General features: G+C 33.3%; 1 protein-coding gene and 1 non-coding gene across 2 annotated transcripts in view; both read left to right on the forward strand.

The window, feature by feature from the left end:
- PDE1A (phosphodiesterase 1A) overlaps positions 1-16633 on the forward strand; it is a 106674-nt gene that overhangs the window by 65164 nt on the left and 24877 nt on the right. The window contains exons 7-10 of the mRNA XM_049773560.1: positions 1676-1801; positions 7430-7531; positions 7639-7759; positions 15555-15636. Of these exons, the coding sequence (XP_049629517.1) occupies positions 1676-1801; positions 7430-7531; positions 7639-7759; positions 15555-15636 (431 nt within the window). The remainder of the gene's footprint in view (positions 1-1675; positions 1802-7429; positions 7532-7638; positions 7760-15554; positions 15637-16633) is intronic.
- On the forward strand, positions 9233-9339 carry LOC126010540 (U6 spliceosomal RNA). The gene has a single exon (XR_007496564.1). It is a non-coding gene; the product is annotated as a U6 spliceosomal RNA (small nuclear RNA).

Here is a 16633-nt window from a genome sequence, read left to right on the forward strand (position 1 = left end):
ATTTAATGATTCATACATTTTGATGTAAAAAGACAATAACTGAGTATTCAATCCTAAAATAAAATGAGTTAGCAATCCTTAGAAATAATAGAAAAATCTTAAATGTGTTTACTGCAAATAAAATAAGCCATATAAAATAGGCATATGCTGTATGGTTCCAAATATACAGTATTGTGGAAAGTTAAGGCAAAAGTAAAGAAGATCCGTAGTTGCCACATAGTATGGAGTTGGGAAGAGTAAAGTACTCTTTACTTTTACTTTTATTGCCCCAGAACAATAAAATAAACTCAATATGACAATATAATTATGAATGCATGCCACCAAACATTTATCAAAATGTATAGAATATAAACTACCATATTTTCTGGCGTATAAGACTTTTTAACTCATAAAAAAACTTCTTAAAAATCAGAGGGTAGTCTATGGGCCGGGGCCGGTGGCGCCTGACAGGTAAGGTGCCTGCCTTGCCTGCGCTAGCCCTGGACGGACCGAGGTTCGATCCCCCGTGTCCCATATGGTCCCCCATGCCAGGAGCATCTTCTTGAGCACATAGCCAGGAGTAACCCCTAGAGCGTTACCGGGTGTGCCCAAAAAACTAAAAAAAAAAAAAAAAAAAAAATCAGGGTAGTCTTATACGCCGGTATACAGCATGCTGACAACTTACTCCAGCCTTCAGATACGAGTGATTCACTCCCCACTTCACCTCCGCATCCCATGCCAGGCATCATCACTCACGTCCTCTTGCTTTTCCTGATGCATCTTTCAGGGCACACAGAAGAGCTGATATACGAGCTCTGCATCCCATCCAGCCTTCGGGTGTCTCGTCTCTGGTATGCAGCTTCTGGTGCTCAAATCCTATATTTTAACAGGAAACGTAGGGGGTCCATCTATAAGCCCAAGTTTGTCTTATTCACCGGAAAATATGGTGTATATATAGCATAAACTATATAGATTAAACTACATATAGGTAGATTATTTACAGATAATAATATGTTAATGTATGTCAGCCAAATGTTCCACTCTGGTGAGAGATGTTGATGGGAAGGAAAGAGGGAAATTATGCATGTGGCATGATATGACATATCTGTAATACATGGCATATCTCTGTAACTTCTTTTCAATTTTCTTGGGAAATTAAATGTTATAAAGTATGAAGGTTCTTTATGAGTTCTGATATAGATAAGAAGAAATATGATACTTAAGATAGATGAAAAGTGTTAGGTTTGTTGACAAACATTAAAAATAGTCTTCTTGGTGATATCATAAGGAGGACTATGTTACTTACAATAGATGAAAACTGGTGGGTTTGTTGACATTGAAAAATAGTTATTTCAGCTTGCTCATTAAGCCCACATTCACTGTTGAGCATGGGTTTCACTGATTGTCTCTGTGTGTTATTTCTTTAATACATCTGCTTCTTCTCTCCTCTCCCATATTTTTAGTAAAAAAAACTGCCAAAAATGGTCTTTTTAACTTATTGTACAATGAAAAAGGAAAGCTAAGCACTTAGGATAAAATCTTAGGGTAAGCATTTCCATGCACATAGAGTAAGTTCAAGTATTAAGTTATTGGATTTTTCCTTCCTTTAAGAAATCTGAAAATATAAATATTGCTTATTGGATATGCATGAAGTGTAAATAAGTTCTATGCTATGTGTTTTGATTTTGATTATTAGGTCAGATGTTGCCATTTTATACAATGATCGTTCAGTCCTTGAGAACCACCATGTAAGTGCAGCTTATCGACTTATGCAAGAGGAGGAAATGAATGTCTTAGTAAATTTATCCAAAGATGACTGGAGGTGAGTCTCACAGGAAAACTAAAGAAATTTAAATTTCAGAAAATGGTTATTTTATGTGTCATAAAATAAAGTAGTTGGAAACTCATATCTTATCAATCCCACAAACTCTTTTCCCTTAACTAGATGACTCTAAAAAGATTGATACCAGAAGACTTTGTTCAGGAGCAAGACAGTGTTAGCAAGAGTTTGAACTATTACCAGGCCAATTGAATACCTAGGAGGCAGTTCTAGGCAATATATATGTATGCTATGTATATCATGTATTAAGTTTCATTTATCTTAAGTACAGTTTTGTGTTTAATTTAAGCACAAAGTTTAATTTGTATTTTATATGGGTGATATGAGACTGATTACTTAATATATTAATCATATTTTACCATACCTACTGGGACACCATTATTTTCAATATAGTTATGGCAGTTTTATGTATACATCAATCCAACACCACACCCACCACCAATGTTCACTTCCGCCAGCCTTACCTCTTCCTTGTCACTACCTCCACCTAACTGGGATAATTCAGTTCTGTGGAGAACTTTCCAAGTCTGTTACTTTTGGCTACCTATTGTTCCTTGATTATCATTATGCATTTTAAAAGAATTTTGTGGTAGGTTTTAGACTTTTTCTATATGTATTATCATTTCATCTGCAAATAGTGATAGTTTATCTTCTTTTTTATATTTGAATCCATTTGATTTCTTTTCCTTGTCTGATTGCTGTCATAAGAAACTCCAAAATTCTATTGAAGCAAAGTGGTTAAAGTAGACATTTTTGGTACATATATTAATTTTTACTATATGGAGTTTAACTTTAAAAATGCAAATATCTGGGCCTGTGAGGTGGCGCTAGAGGTAAGGTGTCTGCCTTGCAAGTGCTAGCCAAGGAAGGACTGTGGTTCGATCCCCCAGCATCCCATATGGTTCCCCCAAGCCAGGGGCAATTTCTGAGCGCTTAGCCAGGAGTAACCCCTGAGCATCAAACGAGTGTGGCCTGAAAAACCAAAAAAAAAAGCAAATATCTCCTTATATAAAACAAACTATTTCAGATAAAAAAAAACACTCAAATAAACAAGGAAATTCTTCTTAATGATTTATCCAAAGCATCTGTCTGGAAGAAAGAAAATAGTAAGAGACATAATGGTGCCATTTACTAACACATTAGAAAAATAAAATGTTCCATTGCCACTAAGCCTACCTTCCCTTAATCATTCTTGATATTTTTGATCTTCAATATTTTCTACTTTTGAATTTAGTGCTGCAAAATCCATCAGTTAAAATACATGCTTCCTGTAATATATCCATTTTAGATAACCTTAGCAAAATATTGTGTGTTTTTAAGAATCTATGGGGTATAAATATTCTTTTTAAAATATCTTGTGGGACAAGACAGATAGTACAGAGGATAAAGTGCTTGCCTGCATTACAGTCAACCTGTATTTGTTCTCTAGCACCATGTATGTTTCCCTTACCATCGCTTGTATGATTCTTGAACACAGAGTCAGGAGTAAGTCTTGAGGACAACCAGGTATGAACAAAAAGTAAAATTAAATGAATTAAAATAGGCTTTCCTTTAATATTCAGTCAATTGATTAAAATTGCTGCAGACGTGTTAGCATCCCTAAGCAAAACCTTAGTGGGTTAGGTAATTCTCACTAGGAATAAGCAGGTACACAAGGCGGACGAATATGAAATATGAAAATGAAATAAATGAGACCACACAAAATGAATTGTATGGGGACCTACGTCCAAGGGACGAGAGACAAATTTACTGTTCAGCCGATGACATTTATAAGCACAAACTCTGGTATGCAAGGTGTCCTCAGGAAGAACAAAGAGCAGGAGAGCCAGGAGAACCAGGCTAGAATCTACATATCAAAACGACTATCCTATAGGTGAGAAAGACCTCTGCTAGAGGGCTGTGAAACAAGAGCTAGAGATGTTTTTGGTTTCGCAAAAAGCAGGTTTTTTCAAGAAACCAGGAGGAGAGAGACAGAGATATTTATGATGTTTATGTAGTTGCCGGAAAATAGATTTTAGGGGAGACGGAAATAATTGTTTACCATCATAGAGCTAGACTCAGAAAAACAAGCTGCTGGCGCCAGGTTATAGGAATCACAAATAAACTAGCCAGCAGGGAACTTTTGGCGGGTTTTGGTACTGACATTTCTTTGTCTGTAGGAAAGCTGAGGCGGGATTTCTATAGTGTCCAAATAAAGAGAAAATGTAATGTTACAGCCATGTTGGAATTACCGTCAATAATCCAAGCAAAGGGTCAAATAATTGACTTCGCTGCGTGAGCCTTTTGGCAAATAATTCTTTGGGAGGAAGGCACTGCCCCAGGAAGGCAAAAAGCCATGTCTGGTGTGTGACCCCTAAGTGCAGGTAACATAAAATACAAAGATTAGAAGTATTTAAATTAAAAAGTGGATAGATTAAAGAACAATCAATAAATAAATAAGTCAGATTTTAAAATAAAATCATTTTCCATAGTTACTCTTCTGAATATTTAAATAATGCTTCCTGACTTTTCAAATTCACTTTGCACATATATAAAATATGTTCTCACTGTTAACGTTGGAATAATTATTCTAACATATTGAAAAGAGGCTCTTTCTTTCATGAGCCCTGTTTAGGCTTTTTATTTAATTCTACAATAAACAGTAACTGAAGAGGGTTGTAGGCAAAGTTGTTGAAAAATTTAAAACGTGCACTTTGCTGATTTTGTGAAGAATAGAAGGACAAAGAGAGAAATATTGAAGCAAGTTTGCAAGTATTCTCTAAGTTCCAAAAATTTGATTATCTACATAGAGAATATAATTTTTTATTTTTATAAAATACTTTCTTTTTTTAACCACTGTGGTTACAGAAATGTTTATAGTTGGGTTTAAGTCATAGAATATATACCACCCTTCACCAGTGCAACCTTCCCACCACCAATGTTCCTCATTCCCTCCCACCCAATCCCCTACCTGCCTTTGGAAAAGGCATTCCACCTCTGTCACTCACTATCATTGTCATGATAGTTGTCAGTGCAGTTAGTAGTCTAACTTTGTGGTAAACTTCATATCATGGGCTGGTCCTTTAAGTCCTCATCTTTATTGTCCCTGGATATTAAAACTATCTTGTCATTTATTTTTCTTATGAGTGAGTGAGACGAGACTATTCTATGTTTATCTCTCTTTCTCTAACTCATTTTACTCAGCATAATAGCCTCCAAGTCTTTCATGTATAGGCAAATTTCATGATTTCATTTGTCCTAACAGCTGCAGAGAATTCTATTATATAGATGTATCAGTTTCTTTAGCCACTCATCTGTTCTTGAGCGCCTGGGTTGTTTTCAGATTCTGGCTATTATAAACTGTGCTTCAATGAACATTGGAGTGCAGAAGACATTTTGTATTGTGTTTTTGTGTTCTTAGGGTATCTCCTTAGGTGTGGTACTGCTGTATCATATGAGAGCTCAATTTCCAATTTTTTGAGAAATGTTCTAGAAAGGCTGGAAACAGCATTTCTACCATCAGTGAGTGAGAGTTCCTTTCTCCCTGAATCCATGCCAGCCCTGGATGTTCTTGTACTTTATGATGCCTGCCAGTGTCTATAGCATGAGATGATATCTCATTGTTTTGATTTGCATCTCCCTGATGATTGATGTGGAGCATCTTTCCATGTACTTTTTGACCATCTGTCATTATTCTTTGAGAAAGTGTATGTTTATTTTTTTCCTATTTTTTGATGGGTTTAGATGTTCTTCACTTGTTGAGTTCTGTCAGTATCTTTCATAAAATATTCAAGATGTAAAAAAATAAAACATAATACAAAAAAACAATAAAACATTAACAATCAACTGACAAGGAAAATGAATACAAGAAGCAGAAATAACCATACTCTAATCATTACCACTATAATAGTAATAACTCATTAATAAATAAATTATATTCCCCACAGAATGGAAGAAACTATTCACCCAAAGGATTGGAATGATAGTACAACAGATAGGGTGTTTGCCAAGCATGCACATAGCTGGCCCAAATTAATCCCTGGAGTTCCATATGATCCCCTGAGCCTACTAAGAGAACAGAAGCTAGATTAAAACCTGAGAATGATGTCTGTGGCTCAATAAAAGAAACAGACACAAATACACATTCCTTGAGATAGCTTGAATAATGGAGCACAAGCTTGTCATTGTTCCATCTAAAATTCAGTTATATTAAACACTCATACTTTGCAGTTTACTCTTTAATATATGGTAATTTTTAAATCAAATATGGGCATACCCTCTGTAGATAAATGTTGATACAAGATCACAATTAAAATTTTCCATAATTTTAATTTAGCTCACTTTACTGAACATGTCATAGTATGTAAATAAAATAATATTTGCAGCATTATTAACCTTTCTCCTATTGGTACTAACCAACAACAAACTATAGAAGCAGCAACTCTGAATGAGTTTTTCCCATTTACTGAAATTTTAACCTAGGCTTTATGATATGTTTACCATCTATAATGTGGCCCAGAGTTAGCTTTATGGACAAAAATTCTACTGCTTAAATTTTACTTCTTCTAAGACTACCTGGCTGTCTGGGCAAAGGACACAATCTTCTTTGTGAGAAATAATAATAACTTTCATGGGGTATGTAGGAATATTAAACATCTTAATGTGCATATTATTCATCTAGAATATTTTTAAGACTGTGTCAGTACAGAATTGTGGTGTCATTATTAATACCAAATTCTTCATTTATAATAGTTTTTCTTTAAAGTGGGTTATTGGGTGGAAAGATAGTACAGGAAATGAAGTGCATCACTTGATTTCTGGCACCACAACTAGTTCCCTGAACACTGTCTGGAGTTGTGCCTCATCATAGAGGGAGAACTATCATCTACCTATGTATGTATGTATGTATCTATCTATCTATCTATCTATCTATCTATCTATCTATCTATCTATCTATCTATCATTGAGAGACAAGATAGATAGTACAAGTGTTTCGGTGCTTGCCTTATACATGGCTGACCCCAATTTAATTCTCATGGCTTTGAACACTGCCAGGATTGGTTTCTGAACATGATCCAGAAACCCTGAGTACTACTGGATGTGTTCCCCAAAGCAAATAAATAAATACAATAGAGTTAGAATTTTTTCAAAAAGAGAATATTAGGACTTGTGAATGAAGAGAGATGTGGGTGTGAGGAGTAAAAGATGTTAAATAGGGCCTGGAGAGAGAGCACAGTGGCTTTTGCCTTGCAAGCAGCTGATCCAGGACCAAAGGTGGTTGGTTCAAATCCCGGTGTCCCATATGGTCCCCCGTGCCTGCCAGGAGCTATTTCTGAGCAGACAGCCAGGAGTCACCCCTGAGCAACGCCGGGTGTGGCCCAAAAACCAAAAGAAAAAAAAAAGATGTTAAATAGCATTAATCATATATCACTGCCTAGAAACCTCTTATATCCTGAGAAGATAAAGGGTGAATAAATTAAATTTATGACCACTTTTTATGGTAAAAAATAAGTAATATCTTTTGAGCTCATACAATCTAGAAAAAGTTTATTCAATTCTTGATTAAGGAAATATTCCATTTGAGAATAATAAAGGACCAAATAAACTTTTCTCCTTTTCCTGACTCCACAGGGATCTTCGGAATCTAGTGATTGAAATGGTTTTATCTACAGACATGTCAGGTCACTTCCAGCAAATTAAGAACATTAGAAACAGTTTGCAGCAGCCTGATGGGTATGTTCTTTTCTTTATATCATGGGATGTCTTTTGGAATTAGACTCCGAAGAAACTGAAATGAGTTACTTTGGTCTGATAATTTGAGCATATACTTGGCTTAACAGGATTGACAGAGCCAAAACCATGTCCCTGATTCTCCATGCTGCAGACATCAGCCATCCAGCCAAATCCTGGAAGCTACATCATCGGTGGACCATGGCCCTGATGGAGGAGTTTTTCCGACAGGTGCATCTTTCACCTCTGTTCAAAAGTTCTTCGAAATACTGTGCATAAAGTCACACACCCTTTTTGTACAGAAACTCATGTAGATTGACTTTTTGTTAGCAACTAGTCACAACTCATTCTTTTAACTTTGAGTAGAATTTATTAAATTTTTGAATTAAAATATTACATTTCTTAGAGCAGGGGTACTATGGGTAGGATAACTGTCTTGCATGCTGCCAACCAGATTTAATTCCAGGCTTCCCATATGTGCCCCAAGCCCATCACAAGTGATCCCTGAGAACACAGCCAGGAGTAATCTCTGAGACCCACTGATTGTGGCACAGAAAACAATATGTATAAACATATATAATAAGCTTATATTTAGGGTATTGTAAAACTTTGAGTCTTAGTTACCATTCTCAGAAAAAATAAATTAGAGTTGCTACCTGTTGTTAGTATTAGAGTTGAAATAGCAAGTAGTTTTTATCATAAAATAGAAAAAGGATCATCTATAATACTTCTTCATTTAACTTATTGGTTATAACCTAGTCATATGTTTCATAGCTGATGAAGTGACTAATATATAAAGTTTTCAGCTGAGTGGACATGCACTTAATTAAAAGACTATAATAAAAAAAACTATGTCAATCATCTATTTTAATACCTTAATATAGATGTAAAAAAATTTATCTAAAATTTTTGTCAAAAATAATTAATATAAAATTAGAGACAAGTTAAATATGATAGAGAGCAACAATAAACAAAGAGCAAAATTGAGCAAATATAATGTTTATTTATTTATTTTAAAAAATAATAAATTTGTCAGCAGGATCAAAACGAGAAAAATACAAATAAGAAAGAGATATAATTACAGACCCTATTAGAGAAAAGGAATATTATACATGATATATGATAATACATTTTATAACTCATATAGACTAGTCAACATATTTGAAATATAAGAGTAATTAAAACATACAGAAATTGGGGTCAGAGAAATAGCATGGAGATTTGCCTTGCTTGCAGAAGGATGGTGCTTCGAATTCCGGCATTCCATATGGTTCCCTGTGCCTGCCAGGAGTGATTTCTGAACATAGATCCAGAAGTAACCCCTGAGCTCTGCCGGGTGTGACCCAAAAACAAACAAACAAACAAAAACAAACAACACACAGAATTCACATTGGACTGTGCCTATCTCTTTTTAAATATTTAATTTATGATTTAAGTTCAACTATACATAATTAATTTAGTTTAACTCTTAATCCTCATTTTAACTCTTAAATTAACTGAGATAGAGTAAATTATTTTTTTTCAGTGAGAATTGATGCTAAGCTTATACAATAATAAGAAGAAGAAAAGTGTAGTATCAAAATAAATAAAAATAACCAAAGAATTTGCAAGTAAACCATACAGTGTTGTCTGTAATGTGGTGTCTTATCAATGATTTCTACAAAAAAAATGTAGAGATGTTACTACATTAAGAAACTATCTTAAGTGCTCGCTTCGGCAGCACATATACTAAAATTGGAACGATACAGAGAAGATTAACAAGGCCCCTGCACAAGGATGACACGCAAATTCGTGAAGCGTTCCATATTTAAAAAAAAACACAACGCAAACTACAAAAGAAACTATCTTAATAAAGCCCAGTGACTTGAAAATTACATTTAGATTTCTAAATAATGTTGTTGTTTATATTATGTGCCGTGCTGATTTTAGACCAAAACATACTTGACTAATTCATAAAAGTAATGAATTCAAAATATTAAGTACAGGTATTTTTGAAATTTTCCACCATGTGCCATATTTTTCTGAAAAATAGTTGAATTTAATAAGATTACCAACAATGATTTTTTGACATCTGAATTTTATGGTAAAGGAAGATTGTTCTGTTATTTTCAGAGTCTGGTAACACAGTGACTCAGATATTTGAATATTAGATTAAAGTACAATCAACACAAAAGGTCAAGTCTTGGGGCTGTTGAGGTGGTGCTAGAGATAAGGTGTCTGCCTTGCAAGCGCTAGCCAAGGAAGGACTGTGGTTCCATCCCAGCATCCCATATGGTCTCCCCAAGCCAGGGGCAATTTCTGAGTGTTTAGCCAGGAGTAACAGCCAGAAATAACCTCTGAGCATCAAAAGGGTGTGGCCCGAAAAAAAAAAAGATCAAGTCTTAAAATAGGTACATCATGTAATTTGTAATAAGTGTTTTTGTAATATGAATTTTTAAAATTGTGTTATTTAGAGATACTAGAATCTTTGACAGAACTCTTGGAGGACAACAGTAGATATTTTGTTAATCACAGAATGTTGAGAAAAATGATCTATCATATTAGGTAAGATACGGACAGTTCAAAAGAAATCAAAAGGCACATTAATGCAGACTGATATAAAATCAAACTATCTGCTAACTTTTCATCATCTCCTCAAATACAAAAATCTTCTCATATAACAAATTGTTTAATAATTGATCTTTTAATAATAAACTTAAAGTTTTCTGTCTGGATTTCTACAAGTAAACCAAATTCAGATATAAAAATATCTGATATAAATATATAAATATATAGATATAAAAACAGGGGAATCTATAAATAAAGGTAAATAAATAAATGTAAATATATAAATAAAGGTAAAACTGGGTGAGTTTGTATCGGAAACTTTACAAACCTACCAACTTGATCTTTATGAAACTCCTGCCAAAATATTGACATTATCTCCATGCATGGTAGCTAACTGAATGAATATCCCAGACTATATTTTAGCCACATCATGTATTTTACCATGCATTCCTTGATACATCATGTACTCGGATTATATTTGATATAAGGCACTTAACTGTATCTCCACCTCTATGTGAGAAGTTCTTAAAAGTTATGAGACTGCAATAGTCTTTATGTTGTTTTCTTATTCTTATTCCCATATAGTTCCTTGAAAAACTGACAGTTCAAATATCTACCTAATTGCTATGAATTTAGTTAATATAGATCTTTTCATCTCAAACAATGTTAACAGTTCTTTTCATAAAAAATTTGCAATATAGTCCTTTCTTTGTAATATGTTTTGAATCTAAATAATGTGCTGGGCAATCCACAAGTTCTATGGAAAACAAACAAGACTTTTCTAAACTCCTCACTGCCTTCATCTGCAGTATAAATAAAATATCTTATGTTTATATTGTCAAAAAAGTATATTTTGTATATAAGTAAAACAGAAGAAATCAGATAAAATAGGAAACAATTGCACAACTTCAGAAAAAACAAAAGTGGATGTAGCTATCTTTCCAGCAGTGGGTACTTAATTTTTTCTTCTCCACTTATAAGAAGAAATTAATTTCCATTCTGCCTTCTCTCAGTGTATTTGGAGAAACAAAATAGAATAACTATGAGATATTTTATAGTCTATAAGTACAAAATATACTATGTATTTTATGTTGTAAAAGTAAACAATGAAAGCTGCTAAATTTTTTTTGCACTTTTTCCTGTATTCTTTGTTTTTGTTTTGTCTTGGGGCCATACCTGGCAATATTCAAGGGTTACTCCTAGCTCTGTTCTCAGGTATTACTCCTGACAGTACTCAAGATACTATATTAGATGACAGGGAGGGATAGAAATCAGTTTGACTACATGCAGGACAATCTCCCTATCCACTATACTATCCCAAAGGCTCCCTATTTTAGTTTCAGTTTCATATTTTTCCAAGACCAAGTATCAGATGTATTACACATAAAATATTTCATTATTTGATAGTCACTGAAAGCTGAACTTGAAATTATCTAAACATAATTTTTAGAACATGTTTCAATATAACCATGATGTTTTAGAAGTAACCAATTAAGATATGTTTTATATTACTCTGCATATTTAGGATTTTGTTTTTGTTTTGTTTTGTTTGTTTTTGTTTATTTAGGGGCCATACTCAGAGGTACTCAGGATTTATTCCTGCATCTGTAATTAAGTGAACACGATTAGTGCCTTGAATCACACTTGACTTAGCAGCAAAATAAGCAACTTAGAGCATTGTATTATCACATCAGTTTCTATATTGAGATTTGTTTTATAGTCTCAAACAAAATTAGGACAGGGTATAAATTTTAAGAATTCCAGAAAGGTTTTTATTAAAGGAAGTACTGATTTTTAGAATTTTCAAGAGCAACAGAAGTTATAAAAATCTATACATACATGTATACACACATAAGTGTATACATACATAGGGATATGTACATAAATGCTTATACATATGCATGAACAATCATAAATAAAATATAAGTTAAAATATTATTAAACATAGTTTAATAAATATTCTAGAAAAATAAGAAAATATATTGGGATTGTTAACTTCTAAATCAATTTTATTGACTTACCTAGAAAATTCACTCTAGGGACTGGAGCTATAGTACAGCAGTAGGGCATTTGACTTGCTAACTCAGGACAGACCTGGGTTCCATCCCCAGCATCCCATATGGTTCCCTGAGCCAGGAGCGATTTCTGAGAGCATAGACCCTTGAGCATCACCAGGTGTGGCTCCAAAAACAAAACAAAATAACAAAAAAAAAAGAAAATTCACTCTATAAAATAAGCTAAGTGTTAAGACTTTTTAATGTAAGGTATTTATCAGACAAATGGATATTACAGCAATTAGTGTTAACCTTGAATATTGTCTACCAGTTTTCAAATCAATCCCTGATACAAATAATTCCTCCCACCCTGCCAGGAGTAATTAATGAGCTCATAACCAGGAATAAGCAATGAACACTGCTGGGCATAACCCAAACTAAAACAAAAACTGTGTGTGAATTTTTTAAAGAAAAAGAACAAAAATATTACTTTGTCAATTCAAAGGAAAAAATGATTGTAAATGAATGTTATTTGAGAGAGGAACTCAAAGTTATTATTTTATCCTTAATTGTATAAAATTATTCTCCTCTATTTTTTTATTTAAAATAAAGTGTACTTCCTACAGTGATAAATTACATTAGTCAGTGTGACATATAGTCAAGGTTTTAGTGTAAAAGGTTCAGACATGACAGAGTGATTGTACAGTGGGTAGGACACTTGCCTTGCACAAGTGTGCAAGACCTTGTCCTGGTCTCCTGGTCTCACCTCCAACACCCCACATGTTTCCCCATGGCTGCCAGGAGTGATTTCTGAGAACAGAGCCAGAAATAAATTCCGAGCACTACCAGGTGTGGTTGCAAAACAACAACTACCAAATCAGAAATAATAAACCAAATAATTGCAATTATTAAAAGAATTATAAATCTGAGCCAAGATAGTGACTTAAAATGAAAAAAAGAAATATAATTTTAAGAGGCATAACCTGTGTAGAGAGTAGTGACATTCTATAAAATCTTTATACTACTCAAAATTAAATTATACTACTGATTTAAGTACTCCTTAAACATAAAAATATTAATGCTACTCAAATATTAAATTATTCATAAAATGAATAATTATTAATAATTAAATTTAATTGTTGATCATGATTAAATATAATTATTAAATAATTATAAAAATGAATTTTACTGAAAGTATGTTTTGGTAATTTTTTAACTTAGAAGGGTCTACTTTTAGAACTAGTGAAGTAATTAAGTAGTTAAATCTCTTAATTGTCATATTGCTAAAATATTCCAAAGAAGGAAGACTAATGAATGTAGATATCCTGTTTCCCAAGTAAATTCCTTATAGAATTACTGAGCCCTTGGTTTTAATGCTTGTCTCTAGAGTGACTCAAAAGCCTGTGGTCAGTAGCTTATTGTGCATTTATTGTTGACACTGCTTTTGTGATTAATACACAGATTCAATTCAAGAGGTTTCTTAAAATTCCTTAATTTGACTCTTTCCTAGCTTCATTATTTTTTAAGACTATGGAAATCATTTGATTTCTGAAAAAATGTAAGAAAGAAATGTACCATTTAAATCACAAGATTAGACATCTTGTTGACAGATTTTGTTGCATATTACTCTGATAGGGAAGCAGAAAAACAATTACTATGTCTTTGTCATGACCTTTCAAAGAAGAAAATTTACCAATCCCTGATGAATTGCTAAAATAAGCATAAACTGGCAGTCCTGAGCACACTAGGCTGCTTGTGTTCCCATGGTGATAAGGCCACTTTTTCCACCTCCCACGTGCAGAACCATCCTCAGTAACAGGTGCAAATACCCAAGGGAACTCACTGAATGTATAGGGTAATTCTTTAATTTGGTGATCTTACAGTTCTATCATTTGTTCCAACCAAATACTTATCCAACTAAAAACACTGGGACATAGAATATTTAGAAAAAATATAAATTTTTAGATGTTTATTTTTGGCAGTAAATCAAATCACAAACTCCAAGAAAAATTGTAAACTAGTTCATTGACACAATGTCTATGGCTTTGATCCCTGATTTCATCTCAACAGAAAGTTTAATTTTTCCAATTTAAGGATACATAAGAAATATTTTACATTTAGTAGATTTATATTCTAGGATTCTTAAAAATATTCCTGTATTATTAATTATTGCTTATTTCTTTGATAACCATAGCAGGATTTTCCTAAGCAATTCTAATTTCAGCCTTTTGGATACTTAAGTTAGGATTAAGAGAAATACACAGAAAATAATGTTCAAAGTAAATTTAAAGGTACAATTAATAAAATGATATATATAATACATATATAATACATATACATACATGTATATAATACACATAATATATATTATATATATTATACATATTATATATAATATGTATTTATATGATATCTATATCTTTATACAATGTTATATAGATGTTTGAAAATTTGAAATGAAATAAAACACCTAAATCTTCACTTAGGTTCCAGTACAAAGCAGAAGGTAAAAATGGTTTGTTTATCCCTTCACTTTAAAATCTGACTATTCATTCTAAGTATAGTCTTATCCAACGCTGGTGTGACTCCCAAAGAAATACATTAAACTGCAGAAAATAGAACCTCATGCATTTCTGCAAATGACCAAACAAAAGAGGTGACCAGAAGAAAATACAATATTCTTTCTTCTTTCTTTTTGTAAACAATTTTTCTTGAATGCAAGTAAAAGAACCACTAATTGATAAACCTTGTGATAATAAAACTTTGCCTAAAACACACATATTAAGAAATGAATATTAATTTGCATTTCTGTCATTAAACCTAAACATAGATATATGCCCATTGACTCTTCTTTAGACAAAGCTTAAAAAATTGACTTTTAAACTTTTGGGGGGAAAGAACACACTAAATAAATTCATTCCCCTAAAATCTAAAGAATGTTGGATATGTGCCTCATTACTTGCTATGGGAGATTTAAGTGGAACTATATTTGAGAATGCTCATTTTCAATTTTAAAGAGCATGTACAATCAAGAAATCTTAATACTGAAACTCTGTTTGTTATTTGGCTTTTTTTTTTTTTAAAAAAAAAGGAAGAAAAATCTGTTATTTAGATTGTTAATTAAATGTCAAAAAGTACATCTAAATGATTGTGTCATGGTGACTAGGAAATTTCAAAGAGAAAAGTCTTGTCTCTGTAAATGAGGGCCTATAATACTGATACGACTTAAAGACACTGAAAATGTTCATCCTTCTGAAATACATCCCCTTAAGAAAATCAATGAAATAAAACAATATAAACAGCCAAGTCAAGTGCTTCATTTAAAAGCAGCTCTGACTACAGCAAACTTTTATTTTTAAGCCTTATAAATATAAAGTGCCAATTAAGAAATGAAAGTTGCCGTTTTTATAGTCTCTGTAGAAAGGCTGCTTATTATCTGGGCTTCTCGGAATCCAATCTGTACTAATGAGCTTTTCTTTCCCTAGGGAGATAAAGAAGCTGAGTTAGGGCTTCCGTTTTCTCCACTTTGTGATCGGAAGTCAACCATGGTGGCCCAGTCACAAATAGGTAAGGTTGAAGATTATTGGTGTGTGGTGAGTGCTGTGTGTTGCTCATAGTTTTCAAAAAGAAAACTTCTATGAAAACCTCATTCCATATTAATGATAAATATAATTTCACACCAAGCAGTAAGAATTACTAAAATATTCACACAAAATGGATTTTAAAAAGCTAATGGCAAATACAGTTATCAATTTTGAGTCTATCTAAATCTAAAAGACTCTTTTATTCAAGAAACAAAATTTAAGTAAATATATGTATTGATTTTTGGGCAACAGTCATTGGTGCTCAGGGGGTATTAATGCTTCTGTTCTCAGAAATTACTCCTGGAAGGCTTGGGAGATCAGATGGGATACTGGGGATCAAACCTATGTTGGCCACGTGCAAGGCAAATGCCCTATTCTCTGTGCTATCACTTCACCCCCAATATGTATTATTATGTTTCTATTTTTTGAAATTACTACTTTGCATATAATACAAGGCAATGAGCTATAGAGATATCTAACTCAGAGAAGGGACCACTATGACAATGACAGTTGGAAATGATCTCTCCAAAAAAAAAAACTGAATGCTGAAAGGAGATAAAGTGATATGCAGGATAACCTTTCAGCAACAATTTTGCAAAACATTGTCTAAAAGAAAAAAAGGAAGAGAAAGAAAGAGAGAAAGAGAGGGAGGGTAGAGAGTGGGAGAAAGAAAAGACTGCCAGAGAGGTAGGCAGGTGAAGGGAGGGGAGAGAAAAGTAGTTAGATGCAGGGCTGTTGTCAGACTTCTTTTGTTATAATTTTTTTTTTTTTTTTGCGGGAAGGGCCACACCCAATGGCCACCCGGTGACGCTTAGGGGTTACTCCTGGCTATGTGCTCAGAAATCGCTCCTGGCTTTGGGGAACCATATGGGAAGCCAGGAATTGAATCCAGGTCCATCCTGGGTCAGCCGTGTTCAAGGGTCAAAGGCTATCGCTCCAGCCCTTTTTGTTATAAATTTTAAGAAATTATAACATTTGCT

The sequence above is a fragment of the Suncus etruscus genome, chromosome 5 (assembly GCF_024139225.1).
Source record: "Suncus etruscus isolate mSunEtr1 chromosome 5, mSunEtr1.pri.cur, whole genome shotgun sequence".
Lineage (NCBI taxonomy): Eukaryota > Metazoa > Chordata > Mammalia > Eulipotyphla > Soricidae > Suncus > Suncus etruscus.